Raw genomic sequence first — 17,430 nt, forward strand, 5'->3', positions numbered from 1 at the left:
TATCACCATGCGAAAGAGTGAATCTTTAAGTTGCATCTTGGGGATATGTAATGGGCATATGATGTTACATCTAGGTAAGTTATGCCTGTCCTGAGAATAATTAATGTTAACACTGGGTACTAAATGTGAAGCTGTTGCAGTCATTATCTTTAACATTTGTTCAGCTCTTGGTGAATGCAGTATTTCGTATTCTTTGCCTGTGAGTGGGAATTGCACTTTGGTTATTGACATGGATTTTATTTTACAGCCGTGTAATGACTTACAGGGAACATGCTGCATGGGTGGTTAAAACCTATCTACAGAAGTCTCCTGAAGGCAATATCATCACTGTGAGGTAATAAAGGATTGATATTTCTATACTGTTTATTTAGAGTTGGATTACGTATTTGAACTGTAAAGATCTATCATGTGTAGATATAATTGCATTCATGATGGGTTTTGTGTTTGTAATATACTGTAAATCATTAAGTTTGATGCAATGCTAGTGATTAATTAAAAATACCTTCAATTTTTTTTAATGGACATATTCATCAGGGAGGTGAGATCTTTGTTTTTTAATTGAATTTGGCATCACATGGTGTCCCATCACCGAAAAAGCTCATACATAATCCAGTAATTGAATGATAAAGTTAGTGAAATATTAAGTGTTCTAGTTATATTTTCTTACCACCATACTATGATCCCATTTCTTGCACGTTGCCTAACTGAGTAATTTGTGTCAGCTTAATGTGCTCTTCTCTGTTCAATTAAGTGTAAATGGAGATGTGCGATTTTTTGACCCGCGGATGCCTGAGTCAGTGAATGTAATTCAGACTGTAAAAGGATTGACAGCGTTGGACTTTCATCCGCAAGCAAATCTGTATGCTTGGTAAGTGAATTCAAATAGTCAGCACGGAAAATATTATTTTCATCAGGAGAGCTGTCTGTCTAGGAGCTTTATCCACTTTGCATTTGTAGAGCATAAATACTTATATGGTAATGCTAGCTGTGGTTCTAACCTAACCTCAATTACCTTGTCCTAGTTCCTAAATCAACTCTGTGCTCCTGTCATAATTACAGCCCTCGATACTGATTGGTCTGACATGACAGAATTATGTGAAGAATGAGTGCTGGTTTAGAATATGGTCTGTCTACTTTAGAATAAGCTTCAATCCTGGAGTTCCAACAATACTCAAGAAGCTTGACGCCATCCAGGACAAAGCAGACCACTTGATTGGCAGCACATCCACAAGCATCCAGTCCCTCCACCACCAATGTTCATAAGCAGCACTCTGTACAATCTACAAGGTGCACAGCAGAAATTTGCAAAGATTCCCTAGGCGTCACCTTCCAAATCCATGACTGCTACTGTCTGGATGGGCAAGGGCAGCAGATACATTGGCGCATCACCTTAATGTTCCTCTCCAAACCACTAACCATCCTGACTTGGAAATATATCACCGTTCCTTCAGTGTCACTGCGTCAAAATCCCAGAGGTCCCTTCCTCATAGAATTTTGGGCGTACCTACATCACGTGAACCACAGTGGTTCAAGAAGGCAGCTCTCTGACATCTCAAGTGTACTGAGAGATGGACAATAAATGCTGGCGCAGCCAGGATGCTCACATCCCATGAATGAATAAAAATAAGGGTCCATTTTGCCGCTGTTTTTGCCTTTAGAAGGAACTTGGAAATATAATCTTGCTCCATAATTTGAGTAATTTTGTATGGTTGTTGCAAAATAACATGTATCAAAAACTATTATTTTACATATTTTTCTTCATTTTAGAAATGTGAGAACCATTTTCTGGTCTCAAGGGCACCTGCACCTCTGGCAGAGAAACACTGGGAGACTTTACACTTGCATTATTTTTACTTGGTAGCATCTAGAATCCACTATCTTTTTTTGAATGGTTTGTGGCAGTTCTGCAACCTCCACTAAGACCATAAGAAATAGGGACAGCAATCCCTCAGCCTTTCAGTAAGACTAATATTCCTCACATCCACTTTCCTGCCCTTTCCATATAACCGGGAGAAAGTGAGGACTGCAGATGCTGGAGATCAGAGCTGAAAATGTGTTGCTGGAAAAGCGCAGGAGGTCAGGCAGCATCCAAGGAGCAGGAGAATCGACGTTTCGGGCATGAGCCTGAAGAAGGGCTCATGCCCGAAACGTTGATTCTTCTGCTCCTTGGATGCTTGCTGCCTGACCCGCTGCGCTTTTCCAGCAACACATTTTCAGCTTTCCATATAACCTTTGATTCCTCTACTGGTCAAGAATCTATCTATTCCAACCTTAAATGTGCACAAGGACTCTGCCCCCACAGTCCTCTGTGCCAAGGATTTCCAAAGAGACTCAACCCTCTGAGAGAAGAAATTCCTCTTCATCTCTACATTAAAGTGGTGCCTCTTTATTCTGAGGCTGTGCCCTCTAGTCTTATGCTCACCCATGAGGGGAAACATTGGCTCAGCATTTACCCTGTCAAGCCCACTATATGTTTCAATGAAATCCCCCCTCATTCTTCTAAATTCCAGTGGGTAGAGTCCCAACCTGTTTAATCTTTATCCATAAGACAACCTTTCCACACTGAGGATCATCTTTGTGAGCATTCTCTGAACTGTCTCCAATGAAATGAAATCTTTCCTTAAATAAGGGAGCCAAAACTGTTCGCAGTTCTCCAGATGTGGTCTCACCAGCATCTTGTAAAGTTGCAGTAAGACTCCCTTACTCTTATACACCAACCTCATTGAAATAAGGGCCAACATTCCATTCGCCTGTGTGATTACCTGCTGCACCTGTGTGCTAGCTATGTTTCGTGTATAAGTATCCCCAAGTCCATTTGTGTTGCAGCTTTATGCAGTTTTCCCCATTCAAATATATTTAGTTCTTTTTTTCTCCCTTCCAAAATGAACAACTTCACATTTTCCCACATAATACTCCACATGCCAACTTTTTTCCCACTTACATAACTTCCATTACATCTCTCTAAATCATTTGTATCTCTCTAAACCATTTGTATCTCTCTCTCTCTCTTTCTCTCTCTCAACCTACCTTTCCATTTAGTTTCACGGCATCTGCAAATTTGACTACAGTGCGTTCACTTTTTCCAAGTCATTAATTTATGTATTGTAAACATTTCCAGCCCCAGTATTGATCCCTGTGGAACTCCACTGATCACTAATCTGAAAAAGAACTCCTTAACCTCATTCTCTGTTTCCTGCCCATAAGTCAACATACTTTCAGTGGCAGTCCAAGTTTGGATGTGTATATTTTTAAACTTCTCATTATGAATGCAGAATCTAGTAGAAAGATATATTCGATCAATGGTCTTTTATTTGTATCACTCTGTACTGAAGGTATGGTTATGTTTACCAGATCTCCATCCTTTTCTGGCCCCTTTTACAGTTTTGAGTTGCCTTTTTTTTTCCTAAAGGTTAGCAGTTTTTAAGTACACAATGTCTTCACAATAAAAGAGAGAAATGTCAGCTTTCCTCAGTTGCTCAAGGACTCGAGTGCAATGAGTTTTTGAATAAATGACAGCTAATGTTCAGTGTTCTCTCTATTATAAATGCAAAGCTGAGCAAAGAATTGCTGTCTTTATACATTTACTGATGTTGCTGAAATAATCTGATTTTCTTAGCTATTCAACCATGCATACATGTAAAAGCACAGACTCGTACATTTTAAAACCGAGCCAGTGTTAGACTGTGAAATCATTTTATAATCTAAATTGTACTTAAGATTGAGTTTAGCTTTTTAGAAGAAAGCCATAATGTCCTCACAAAGTCCTTTTTATGCATTTTTTGAATATTAAATTGAGAAATTAAAATTCAGTTTAGTTAATGTTTGAATTCTTGTGCATAAAATGCTATTTTTCATAGAATTATCCTGTAAGTGAGGCTATTTGAAAGAACTGTTGAATTAGCCCAACTCCCCCGTTGCCTACAAAAACCTTTGCTTCAAATATTTATCCAGTTCCTTATTGAAAGTTATTATTAAATCTGCTTCCACCGCAGTATCAGCAGAATTCTCTAGATCATTATAATTCACTGCATACCAAAAAAGCTGTCTTCTCATCTGGTTCTTTTACTGCTTACCTTTAAATCTGTGTCATCTGGTTACTTAGTCTTTTCAAAAACTCTGTTAAATCACCCTTTAACCTTCAAGCTCTATGGAGAGCAAATCTAACTTCTCTAGTCTTGCCACCAAACCAAAATCAGACATTTTGGACACATTTCTAGTAAATCACCTTTCACAAATTCTAAGCTTTGATTGTCCACAATACACTAGCTGGGAACAAAAATAGAAATTGCTGGAAAAGCTCAGCTACTCTGAAAGCATCCATGAAGAGAAATGACAGTTCACGTTTTGGGTCTGGTGACCCTTCCTCAGAACACTAGGTGGGACCTACTAGTAACTTATCAAGGTTTAGTATCACTTCCTCACTTTTGTATTTTATGTCTCTGTTTATGAAGCTAATGATCTTATTTACTTATTTAAACAACTTCTTAACCTCTTGAACCACCTCAAAGATTTCTGTAAATACACAGCAAACTTCCCTGTTCTTCCACAGACTTTAAGATTGGACCATTTAACTTATAGTTCCCTAGACTACCAAAATGCATCACTGGGCACTTTTCTGCTTTAAATTTCATGTACCAGCATGTTGATCTATTTTCAGTCTCATCCTGAATTATTTTACCATCTTCCTCACTATTTACTTCATCTGATAATATAAAAAACCTTGAAATAATCTCTTCTATTTGAGGGTCCAAATCGTGAATCAACATCAAAAAGAGCAATGGCCCTAACACCAACCATTGGGGTTACCATTGTACAGTTTTCTTTAGTCAGAAAAACAACTGTCTGTCACAATTCTACTTTTGAACTTTAGCTAACTTTGTATCTTCACTGCCATTAGCCCTTTAATCAATGGTCTTAAATTTTGTGAGTAAATCTCTTATGTACTTCATCAAATGCCTTTTGTAAGTTGATATGCATATCCCTCTCATCCCTCTCTGTTCCTTCCACAATCTGCTTAGTCAATATGATTTACCATTAATAATTTATCACTTTTTAACTTTATGTTTTTCCAAACTACAGTCAATTTTAGTTTGTATTATTGTCTTTAAAGGTTTCCTTACTAACAATGTTAAGCTGACTGACCTACACACAGTTTATCCTGCTCACCTTTTTCAACACGAGTTCATTGGCAGTCCTCTGGCACAATTCCAGTAAAAAGGAGGGATGAGAAGATTGTGGCCAGAGCCTCCACTGTCCCCATTCTGACTCCTGTTAATAACTTTGGTTGCATCCCATTTGGAGTAGATTAATTCTCGACTTTGAGCATTCCTTTCCCCCCCCCCCGCCAAATACATGTGTATGAAAGAGACAGCTCCCCCCCCCCCGCCAAATACATGTGTATGAAAGAGACAGCTGGGATCCCTCTTTGACTTGCTAGTTTATACTCATAACTAGCTTTGCCCCTCCTCTTGCCTTTTTCAGTCCTCCTTTGTAGTTTCTGCATTCAGATTGCTACTGTTTTGTGTTAGGCATCTGAGAGTAATCTTAAAACAAGCACTTAAGTTGCTTGCAGTCTTCGGGAGGAAGATAAAACGCTGGAAACACTGAGCAGGTCAGGCAGCATTGTGGTGAGTCCTTCCTTTTATTAGAGTTTTTTTGCATGGCAGAAGCCAGCATTCTGGAGAGTGTAACATTCAGCCAGAGAGTGGTGAATCTGTGCAATCCACTGCCACAGAAGACTGTGGAGGCCAGTGAGTGTATTTCAGACTGAGATAGGTAGGTTCTTCATTATCAAGGGAATCAAGTGTTATGGGGAGAAAGACGGAGAATAGGGATGAGAAACATATCGGCCATGATTGAATGCTGGAGCAGATTCGATGGGCTGAATGGCCTAATTTCTGTCCCTATGTTTTATGGTCTCTTATTTAGAGCGCACTTCCTTCTGAAGCCTCGTTACATTTGTCTCTTATATGCATTCTGCCTAGAAATAGGGGCAGGGCTATCTGCAAGGTACTAAATGGGTTACTCAAGAGTGTTCAAGAGTGGCTGAGGTGGCACTCGAAGGTTACAGACAGTGGGGAAGTCAATGAATGTGTGTGAGAGAGAGAAGGGGAGGTAGACTCCATGTTCATCGGTGCTGCTCCTATCTCTACTGATGGGAAAGCAATGGAATACATTGTTCTGTATAGGGGACTCAGTGAGATGTCAAGGTCAGTCTAATGTCCCTGTGCATTAAAACTGAGGTAGAACTTTTAGGAATTGGCAGGAAGCTAAATGTTGGAGTCAGGGTCATGTCATCAGAGTTATAGAGACTTGAAAGAAGCCATTTGTCACTAACAATTCAGTACAGTTGAGTTGGTGGTTGAATAGCCCATAAACAGGATTTGCTTATTACAACTGAGCAAAATTAGAGCTCAGAAAACTGAAGGGCAGTTCTAGCTTGGCGAAGCTAGCTGTCAGTGAAAGGTTAGAGTTGTCCCTGTGAATAAGCACTGCAGTCTGAGCATACAGCCAAAGAAGGATGATTGACCAGAACAAAAGAAGTATTTGAGGCAGTCCCTGATGAAATGGCTTTTATGATGAAGTTGTAAGACCAGATGAGCAAACCTGTGATCCTTTAAGAAGTTTAAAGATATTTACTGACTCAACATGTCATTAATATCTAGAGAGAATGGCTGAGAAATCTATGGGTCAGTCTTGGTCACATTTAGAGTCATAGAGATGTATAGCATGGAAACAGACCCTTTGGTCCAACCCGTCCATGCTGACCAGATATCCCAACCCAATCTAGTCCCACCTGCCAGCACCTGGCCTATATCCCTCCAAACCCTTCCAATTCATATACCCATCCAAATGCCTCTTAAATGTTGCAATTGTACCAGCCTCCACCACTTCCTCTGGCAGCTCATTCCATACACGTACCACCCTCTGCGTGAAAAAGTTGCCCCTTAGATCTCTTTTATATCTTTCCCCTCTCACCCTAAACCTATGCCCTCTAGATCTGCACTTCCCGACCCCAGGGAAAAGACTTTGCCTATTTACCCAATCCATGCCCCTCATAATTTAGTAAACCTCTATAAGGTCACCCCTCAGCCTCCAGGGAAAACAGCCCCAGCCTGTTCAGCCTCTCCCTATAGCTTTGTGCGGGATATTCATGTACAGTCTACTACCCATAATTAATTCTGGCTCTTGGAGTAAATGTTGTGTATGTATTGTGTAGATTGTATTACTGTTCTAACGCTGTTTCGTCAAATTTGTTTTTTCAAAGCTGGAGAAACTTGTGACATTTTTCTCTTCTTAATTGCCCTCCATCACACACTTTGCTATTTTTTCTGGTCCTGTCCCAGGTTGTAACGTTAATTTGGCAGTCTAGTCCAGGTTAGTGGCACCATCTATGGAGAGGGAAACTACATTTAAGGTTTCAGTTCTGACAAAGAACTACTGACTTAGAACATTACTGTTTCTGTCACCACTGATGCTGTTAAACTCGTTGCGTCATTCCAACATTTCCTGTTCATCATGAACCACCTCCTTCGGTTGGATTTTAATTTCTGTATCAAGTCAGAGAGCTTTGTACACGGATGCTGTTACTGTCCACTTCAGAGGAAAGTGTATAGTCTGTACCTTATCTATCTATCTCTCATTTGATAGCTTTTTATAGATTATGTGCTTTTTCATTTGCACTCATTGATGCCTCTTCCTTTTTCAACTCACTGAAGTTAACCTTACTCTGGTTGAGTATTTCCACGCGACTCTTCCCTGTCTTTCTCCATTTCCTTAACTAATCTAAACCAAATAATGATATTCAAACCCTAATCATTTCTGACTTTGCTCACGTCATTGCGCAGTGACCTTGATCTTTTCCTCACATGTACTGACAGCAGTAATCCCAAAACTGTAGCATTTGCTTTCTGATATGCGATTGACCTAAAGTGACAAGCATGGGAATGACTTAAAAATTTATATTTTACAGCTAAAATGCTGAGCAGTTTCCTTGCCAGTTTATTTCCAACGCCTTTGCACCAAGTAAACTATGTCTCAAGTTAGAAAGAGGTCTGTTTAAACAAAAAATTAAAGCTCGCAGTGTTAATTACAGTTAATGTAATATGATTAAAGCAGCAACTTTAACATCAGTTTTGAGGTAGTAATATTTCCAAATCTATGAAGGAAAACTAACCAAGTAGGATGGAGAAGTGGCCGCATGACAGTTAATGTTTCTCCTTGGGGGTTAATGCTCTTACTGAATCATTATTGACTTTAAGAAAGATGTACAAAACCAGATTTTTTTTTTAGAAACACAAGATAATTGTTCTGCTCATCATGCTTCAATGGTTTAACACTAAATTTCTCGTGGCAATAAGTGATGTTGAATTGTAAGCACAATGTTTTTATAAAAGTGTACCTTGATTTAAGGAAGCTTAATTTTATGAAGTCTAATTCCTCCACTGTCATACATCCGACACACACACCAAATGTGTTAGCATTCATCATGCTGAAGCTTTTAACTGTAGTAACTTTTCAAGATGGTATGGCTGAGATCCTTCCTTTTCAGCACCAATGTCACAAATCCACCTAGTCCAAATAACACGGACTGCCAGGGGAAGTCAGATTGAGGACAGCGGAGGTTCTGGTGAAGAACTTCCAAACCCCCCCTTAGTGATAGGAGTAGTGCCAGAGGATGGCAAGTGTTATTCCCAAATTCGAAAAGAGGGGAGGGATAAACTGGGTGTAGGTCGACTTGTGAACGCTTCTACTTTCATTTCAAATTCACAAGAATTGTCCTGCTTCCAATCTCCATTTTATTGTTCTGGATTTCAAGTGTAGTCAATTTGGGCATATATAGTATCTCGCTTCAGATATGTCTCCCTTGTAGACTGCTCACCATCAAAGCTAATGCAAGTGAGACAATGTCAAATTTGTACTTCAGAATTAGATTCACTTTGACAATTCAGTCAATAAACAAACCCAGTGTTTCACGTTCTAAAATGTAAACCCTAAAGAGTATTTTCACTTGAATAATAACTGCTTGAGCTGCTAGACCACATGTTTTAAATTTTCTACTTTACCATTGAATAAAGTAATAATTTTATGCAATTTTATGTAACCTAAAGGCTGGATTATTTGTGAGTGCACGTGTTCGGTGAATCATTGTGCATGATGGCCAATAATAAACATTTTCTTCATCTTTCAGTGGCTCCATGAACCAGTTCATAGCTGTATATAATGCAAGTGGGGATGTGATAAGCAATATTAAATACTATGATGGATTTATGGGGCAGAGGATTGGAGCCATTAGCTGCTTGGCTTTCCACCCGTATTGGGTAAGTAGTTTTTCACAAAGTCTCAATTTGTGTAGTTTCTGGGGCACTGTCCTGCTGTAATGTTTTTTTTTTCAGTGTGAGCAGCATAACTTAATGCAGACACAAACTGTCACCAGTGTCCACAGAGTTCAGTCAGATCAGAATCATAGAATCCCTACAGTGTGGAAGCAGGCCCTTTGGCCCAACAGATCCACACTGACCCTCCGAAGAGTATCCCACGCAAATCCATTCCCCATTATTCTACATTTACCCCTGACTAATACACCTAATGTACACATCCCTGAACACTACGGGCAATTTAGCATGGCCAATTCACCTGACCTGCACTTCTTTCGACTGTGGGAGGAAACCGGAGCACCCGGAGGAAACCCACACAGACACGGGGAGAATGTGCAAACTCCACGCAGACAGTCACCGGAGGCTGGGATCAAACCCAGGTCCCTTGCGCTGAGAGGCAGCAGTGCTAACCACTGAGCCACCATGCCGCCCAATAGCAAAGGGTCAATCTTTCTAACTCATTCTCATAGCTTTTGAGAAGCTTTTAGTTATCTTTTTAAAAAAAGATTTCCTACTCTATGGAAAGTGATAGTGCTTTATGACTGTAAGCCACTACTAAGACTAAGGTATATTCCAGATAAACTCTAGATTATAAGCAAGAATGTTGAGGGCATGGCATTTGTTTTCATTGCGAACATCTTGAGCTCCTCATGCATGAGAAATATTAAAGCCTTTAAATTGTGCCAATATTTTCCTTCAAACCGTTCATTATTTTTATCAACGTCTATCAAAATGGGAGGGTAGAGGTGTAAAAGATTTGAGATCTGTTCCAACTGAGATCTTTAGTATTCCAGCAAATTCTCTTTAAGCTGCATGATAATGCCACGACTGAGGGTTTGCACATGAACCTTGGAGGTCTGCGCTGAAGAGAAAAAGAAGGAACATAACATTCTATATTCCTTCATTTTATACAAGTCAAACTTCAGAGGAATTTAGTCAGCGATGTAACAAGCACTTGCAAGGTAATATTGTGAAGTATAATTTCTAAACTGACTTGGAGGTGCCAGTGTTGGACTGGGGTGGAGCAAGTTAAAAATCGCACAACACCAAGTTATAGTCCAAAAGGTTTATTTGGAAGCACTAGCTTTCAAAGCACTGCTCCTTCATCAGGTAGTTGTGGAGGTTACGAATTTATAGTCGAGAGTGTGGTGCTGAGAAAGCACACAGCAGGTCAGGCAGCATCGAAGGAGCAGGAGAATCGACATTTCGGGCCTATCCCTTCATCAGGAATGAGTCTTGTGGGCCAGCGGGCTGAGAAATAAATGGGAGGGGTTGGGGTTGGTGGTGAATGTATCTGAGAAAACAATAGGTAGATGAAAGTGAGGGGGAAAGTGATAGGTCGAAGAGAATGGTGGAGGGGATAGATGGGAAAGGTTATGGACAGGTCAGGTGGGCAGTGTTGAGTTGGTGGCTTGGGACTGGGATAATATGGGGGGAAGGAAAGAGGAAACTGTTGAAATCCACGTTGATCCCGTGTGGCTGCAGGGTCCCAAGGCAGATTTTGAGGCACTCTTCTCCAGGCGTCGGGTAGTAAGGGTTTGGCAATGGAGGAGGCACAGGACCTGCATGTCTTTGACGGAGTGGGAGTTGAAGTGTTCAGCCACGGGGCGGTGGGGTTGGTTGGTGCGGGTGTCCCACAGATGTTCTCTGAAACAATCTGCAATCCCCGATGTAGAGGAGACCACACCGGGTGCAACGAATACAGTAAATGGCATTGGTGGAGATACAGGTACTGAAAGCCACATGTATTCATGCACATTATTTATGTTTTGCAGGAAAAGAACCTGATAATATTTTTAATTAAACAAAAGTGCAAGAGACGCTAATTCCCTGATGCACTCACCATGACAACAGCTTGACCAATCAGCACCCTTCTTCATTCAGCATAAATTGTTGCTTCCTTTTGAAATTCTTATATCTCTTCTAATTAGTGCAGCATGAAAAGCTTCAAGAATCTCTTTTTTTTTAAACAGTCTTCAAATTTTTTTGAAAATTGCATGTTGAATTTTAAGGTATTGCACCTCTTGCCATTCTGGTGGAATCAGAAACCAGCACGACTTTGATGGAGTGACTTCTTGCCAGAACTGTAAAACATCACGCTTTCTCGAGCAAACAAATCCGTTTTCTAATATTTGGAAAATCTTAGTTTCTTTAGTTACTTTGATTCTTTTTATTTACATCTGCCTGTCTGAACCTTCTGAACCCTGGTGCACAGTGAATTTGCTGTGTTTGCAGCCACTCAAAGCAATTGTAAAAACTCAATCTCAGGAAAAAGGACCTCTAATAGCAAATAAGGATATCAAAAGCACTTGAAACCTTTCTGTTGTCTCAGAACACACTGCTGGTTTGCAGTGTAGTACATTCACAGGTTAGCTCTCCATCCCTGGTTTTAATGGCCATTTTGTATCAAAGCTATATGACCCTGGTGGAAGTAGTGATGTTTTCCTGAAAAGGAAAAGCAATAAATAAACTATATTATTTGCCCCAAAGATACTGCAGTATTAAAAATCAATATTGCAGTAAAATTCTGCGAAGAAATTATCGCCATTCTCAAATATGAGCATAATTGTTATCCAGGTTTAATTTCTGCTCTTTCATCTGTGTAATGGCCATAATAAACTGGGGTAGGTCTTCAGAGTGTAATTGTTTTCTGGTGCTAATAACTACTTCTCACTGCCTAACCTTTTCTTGCTTTTTAATTTAACAGGCCTTGATTATTTTGTGTTTCTTTTGACAGCCTCACTTAGCTGTTGGAAGCAACGACTACTACATGTCTATATATTCAGCAGAGAAGCGAATTAGATAACGATGAATCTCACAGCCTTGCTTGTCCATTTTACGGAACTTGTGATCAATGCAGATGCTGTATATTACTTCTAATGTACATATAAAATTATTTACTTGAACGTCTGGTGACAGCTGCTGCAAGACATGACTTGAACAATTTTCTCAATAAATACTTCAGCTACTGTAGGACAATTCACTGCAATGGTCATGGTATGTCTTGTTGTAAGAACATGGCTGCCAAGCTTTTTTTTTGAAGACTTGTCTAGACCTTAAATTTTGTTTATTTTTATTTTTGTTTCTTTTGTGAATTAGATTTTAGCATTCAAATTAATATAATTTACCCAGTCATGACTGCCTGAGGATATTGTAACAACTGTGCATAAATTATAAATTCTATCAGCTCCCTTGGTAGACAAGTCTTATGAAAAAGACTAATAAAACCTTGGCTCACCAACCATATTAAAATGCTAGTAGCTACTCTGGTGGACTATTAAAAAGCTCACATCCTTAATGTGGTGTTACCTTTGTGAGCATTATTTTATCCATAAATTGTAGCAATTCCACACAAAGAAAATCATGATATTCTGAAACATTGTACAGACTTCTTTATGATTTGTTTTGCTTTTTCCCTTTTTGTGATTTAATTTTACAAAATAATTGCTAATTGTAATAGAAAACTCAAATCAAATCACACAAATAACCAATGATGGAAAAGGAGACCTGAGCAGAACCTGAGTGATATTCTCTCACCTGTTGAATGTAAATAAAACTATTAAAGAAGTGGAAACTGGCCTGTGAATGTTATTCTCGTGATAATTCATGCACCTAGTCTTTGGACTGATATGAAGACTGAGCGTTGAGACTAGTGTGATATTGTTTGTTTGTCTTTATATTTTAATGTAAAGCTGCAGCGTGCATATTATGATCTGACATCTACAAAACTATGTAGTGGAATACTGTTTTATTATGTGCATTATTGATTTAAAACAAATTCAGCATTGACTTTTTTAAAACTAGACAGTCATAATATTAACACTAGATAAGCAGTTGATCGCAATTAAACTCAGCTCATATTTAAGTAAAATATTAATTTTTAATGCTTTTTACAACGCAAGGAAAGTATTGGTTCTCAAGTTGCCCCCACACTTTTATTTTGGTCTTTGCTGTGTAAGTTAAGAGCAATTTTGGAAAAAAAAACATAGAAAGCACTATTTCTCATGTTCATAGAGTGAAAGTTAAGGAGAGTGAAGGATGTCTTTTTGATTGCAATCTATATGTATAGTTTGTTACCTCTGCATGGAAATACAGTGTAGATTCTAACATCCCTTGTGTATTATAAGTTGGTGTTTCTCAGCTGAACTGCTCAATTGACATTGGTTTAACTTGGGAGTTCTTTGTTAGCAGAAACCAAAGCTTTATTATAGAAACATGCTTTCAGGTTACCCAAATGCATCCAGAACTGCACTTATATTATAATTTTGGAAATTGAAGACCCAACAGTTGGAAATAGCTTTTTGTTTAAATCAAATTTGAGTTCATTCTGCTGTTAAAAAAACATACTCTCCTTAACACAGTAATTGTCTTCTCATGTAAAAGGTCAGCTCAGTTAAAATTTATGGCATTAACAGCCATCTGAAATAAGATAACTAAGTATGTTACAAAATATCCTGGAATCCAAAACATTCATCAAATTTGATTCTTTGCTTCAAACAATGTGGAAAATCTTTGGTTTCACATGAATGTATTTTATCACCTTTCTACATTGAAAGCACAAAATTATAAATGAAAGTAAATTGGGGAATTGTTAAAGAAAAATAAGCCTGTATAGACTGAATATCCATGTACGTTGTGTATCTATGTAAATGATTTGGAGTTGGCTAATGTATTTTCCTCACTGGAACCTACTGACCTTTCGCCCAAACTAAAATGGAATAGCCCAGATTGGTTGCTAAATAATGTTCAATGTATTGAATACTTTAGTTTTTTGTTTGTAGTGACTTTGTGCTGCAAATTAAATTGCAGTGCTTAGGAGCACTCAAGGTTTCAGTCTTTGTGCGTAGTATAGAGGTTGGTGGAGCACCTGAGATTGAAAGGTATGTTCCCATTCACTTTTACATTGCTCAATTTGCAACCAATTGATTTTGGATTATCAGTAAACAAGACAGCAACTACAAATCAGCATTCTTCAGCCTTTTGACCTGTGGGATTATATACAACATCAATTAGTGAGGAAGAAAGATCAGTGTAAATAGGAACTCCTTTAGCTTGACGTTTGTGAGCTTGATTTCAAACCTTTAGCCCCGCAGATCTTTTACCAGGCCATAGTTTGAACATCCTGGCAAAAACAAAATGCATTTTGATTGTAAATTCTTTGACGTTTATTCGGTTTCTCCCTTTAACGACCCTGTGTTGAGAAGATGCTGAAGTAATTCTCTTTGAACTGAGGCAGTGACTTATGTTCAGGCTTTAGATGACAATTCATGTGTCACCTGCAGTCTGACATTACAACATCCTAAGAAAATATTGGTTGTGATAAAAATTCCAAATGTATGAAAGCTACTTATCCCTTTGGAATTCTTACATCAAATAACTATTTGTAATCTATCACAACCCAGTGAAGCATACTGTGATTGCAGATGTATTTCAAAGCATAAACTTAATGATAATTCGCTCCACATTGCTGTGAAATATAATTTTCGGTATGTTCTCTTTAAAGAAACTAAATTGTAAAAGGAAAATTCTAGAAATTACATCCAATGTGATTCCCATTGGATTGAATTATTTCTAATTATTTCTTTTTATATACATGCCTGCTTTCTGAGAATAAATTGTTGTAATCCCAAATCTTCAATAATAGGATGTAGCTGCAAATAAAGTTTTGTCATCTTCCATGTGTTGTTTTTATTTATGTAATTACAATCGACTCAAAATATTCCCAGACAGTCAAGATTTACTCTGCATCTTCTACATTCAAAAGTATAGTTCCTTAAGCGATGGATAATATTGTTTTTTAATTGGCATTTGAAATTAAATTGGCAGCTTTCTAAGAAATCATTTTTGATGAACAAATATTGTGAAGAACATTTACATTGTTTCAAACCCAAAAATGAATGCATACCCATTACTAATTTGCAATAGTTTTGGATTGTCTGTTTTATAGGATTTAACTTACAATATCAGAGCTGCATACCTTTCTAATATCAGAAAAGTAAATTATTCAACTATTACTGAGCTGTGGTGAAATCTGGAATAACAACCAAATGGGTTTGATGTGGGGTGGAGAAATACATCAATCCCTTTCCTTTCAAAGATCTCACTGAGGCAAAGTTAACATGAAGTCTCTCTTTTAAATCCACTCACCTTGGTTTTATGTAATCTATTCGGTTTCTGCTGGGGTGTTCCTTTCATCCATTTGTTGTCTATTTACTGCATATGGATTTCATATGCCGGGCATTAAATCATTGAGGGAGGATATATTGATGTGATACCTCATGAGCCACTGTTTTGTATGTCTGCTTTTTAGATGAAAATGCACAATTAAACTATATTGGTGAATAAATCAAGTTTATCCGAGTCTGCATCTTATTTAACTTGGAAACGTTATTTGAGGTTTTCTAGATTAGTGAAAGGCAGGTTTTCTTTTCCCCTAAAGTCCTGTGTGAGGCCAGCATTTATTGGACAAGCCTTAGTTACTGTGGCAAATGTGCCACTGCCTCAAGTAGATAGTCAGGTGAAGGAGCACTCAGCGCTGGTGTATGCTCCAAGATTTTAACCCAGCCACAATGTAGAAATAATATTGCATTTCCAGTCAGGGTGGTGCGTGAATTGGAGGAGATGGTTTTTCAGTGCACCTACTGCCCTTGTTCTTCTAGATCGAGATCATGGGCTGGGGAAGTGCTGCCAAAGCCTTGGTGAGTTACTGCAGTCAGTGTGTGTAAGTTGTGAAGGTATTGACTATTTAATAATCATAGATTAGTTGCAGTGTTGGCTGAGAGCCCAGTAGGTCTTTTCAGTGTTGTCTCTCTGCAAGATCAGTTTAGCTAAACCTAAGGATTTGAGGTATTCATTCCTATCAGTGTTGTCATGGGCAAACAGGAGTTCAACAAAGTTAGGAAGGCTTTCCTGCCTGTTGATTCCATGCTCACCTGCTGGGCACAGTATAGCAGATGTGTCCTTCAGGACTTTGCCAGCTCAAGTCAATAGTTCTTACTAATAAACCTTGCAATTGCCTGCCCAGGTTGCACTCTGTTGCCTTATCGCCTTTAGCGAGTATTTCCCAAGTGATGGGAGTGAGGAAATGCTGATTCATCAGTTGAGGGAGAATGATAACTTACAATGAACAAAAGATTTCCTTGCTTGTGATCCATCGGATGTCACTGGTTCTGGGAGTGGGTGATGAGAAATCCTGGTGTTTACTGCCTTCTGACTTTACCACCGTGCCACCACCTGCTGGTGGACCTGTCCTACCAATGAGAGATAAACAGGGTGATGATGGTGGAGTCTGGGACATTAGCTGAAAGGTGCAACTAAGTCGGGCTGTTGCTCATCTAGCCTATGGGACTAGTTCAGGCACAGGTCCCATATTTTAGTAAGGATTGCATAGGGATGAGTGGGCTAGGTTTGTCTTTTGATGTGTGGAGTCTAGGTCGAAACTGACAATCCGTTTGGGTCTCTTCACTGTTTTTAGCATTGATTTGATTGAAACCGAATTATTTACTTGGCTGTCAGTAATGTTGCCTTTTTTTGGACTGTAACCTAAATTGGACTTACTCGTCTCTCAATCCAGACATAAGCTTATTTAAAACCAGCGTATGAAGTTGTCTAGTTTCTGCCATTATCTATCTGGGGCATGTATTCCCATTGCCCTCTGACTCATCACCCAAATGGCTATGCATTAGAACAGTATCTTGTTCAACTGTAGAAAAAGTTTCAGCCACTGAATGGTTGATTGTTTCTAGCAGAGGTTCCGAGACAACAGCCAAAAATGGAAATTTGTTCCACTTATGAGGGGTAGGAACTGAGATGGATTGTGTCTCTATGATCACTGCCTCTGGAATCAACTGGCTGGTTTGGGAATAAACCTGAACTCCTGGATTAACTTGGTCAAGGAAAGAAACCTTTGTGAAGTATTTGGGAACTCTAATTTCTGCTTGAAGCACTGAGTGATTTTTTTTCCCTCAATTATAATACCTGATTAAATATGTTTCACAGCTTTTTATCCAGTCACCAAACACAAGTCGCTAACTCCTTTAAAATGCATCATTAG

At 38.8% G+C, this 17,430-nt stretch overlaps 1 protein-coding gene across 1 annotated transcript in view; it reads left to right on the top strand.

Moving 5' to 3' along the window:
- The window catches only part of rptor (regulatory associated protein of MTOR, complex 1), a 392,084-nt gene extending 376,357 nt beyond the window's left edge, over nucleotides 1–15,727 (top strand). Inside the window, exons 31-34 of the mRNA XM_072558758.1 lie at nucleotides 248–334; nucleotides 752–868; nucleotides 9,191–9,320; nucleotides 12,115–15,727. Coding sequence (XP_072414859.1) covers nucleotides 248–334; nucleotides 752–868; nucleotides 9,191–9,320; nucleotides 12,115–12,183 — 403 coding nt within the window. The 3' untranslated portion in view covers nucleotides 12,184–15,727. The remainder of the gene's footprint in view (nucleotides 1–247; nucleotides 335–751; nucleotides 869–9,190; nucleotides 9,321–12,114) is intronic.
- Nucleotides 15,728–17,430: the final 1,703 nt, after the last annotated feature.

This window comes from Chiloscyllium punctatum, chromosome 39 (genome assembly GCF_047496795.1).
Source record: "Chiloscyllium punctatum isolate Juve2018m chromosome 39, sChiPun1.3, whole genome shotgun sequence".
NCBI lineage: Eukaryota > Metazoa > Chordata > Chondrichthyes > Orectolobiformes > Hemiscylliidae > Chiloscyllium > Chiloscyllium punctatum.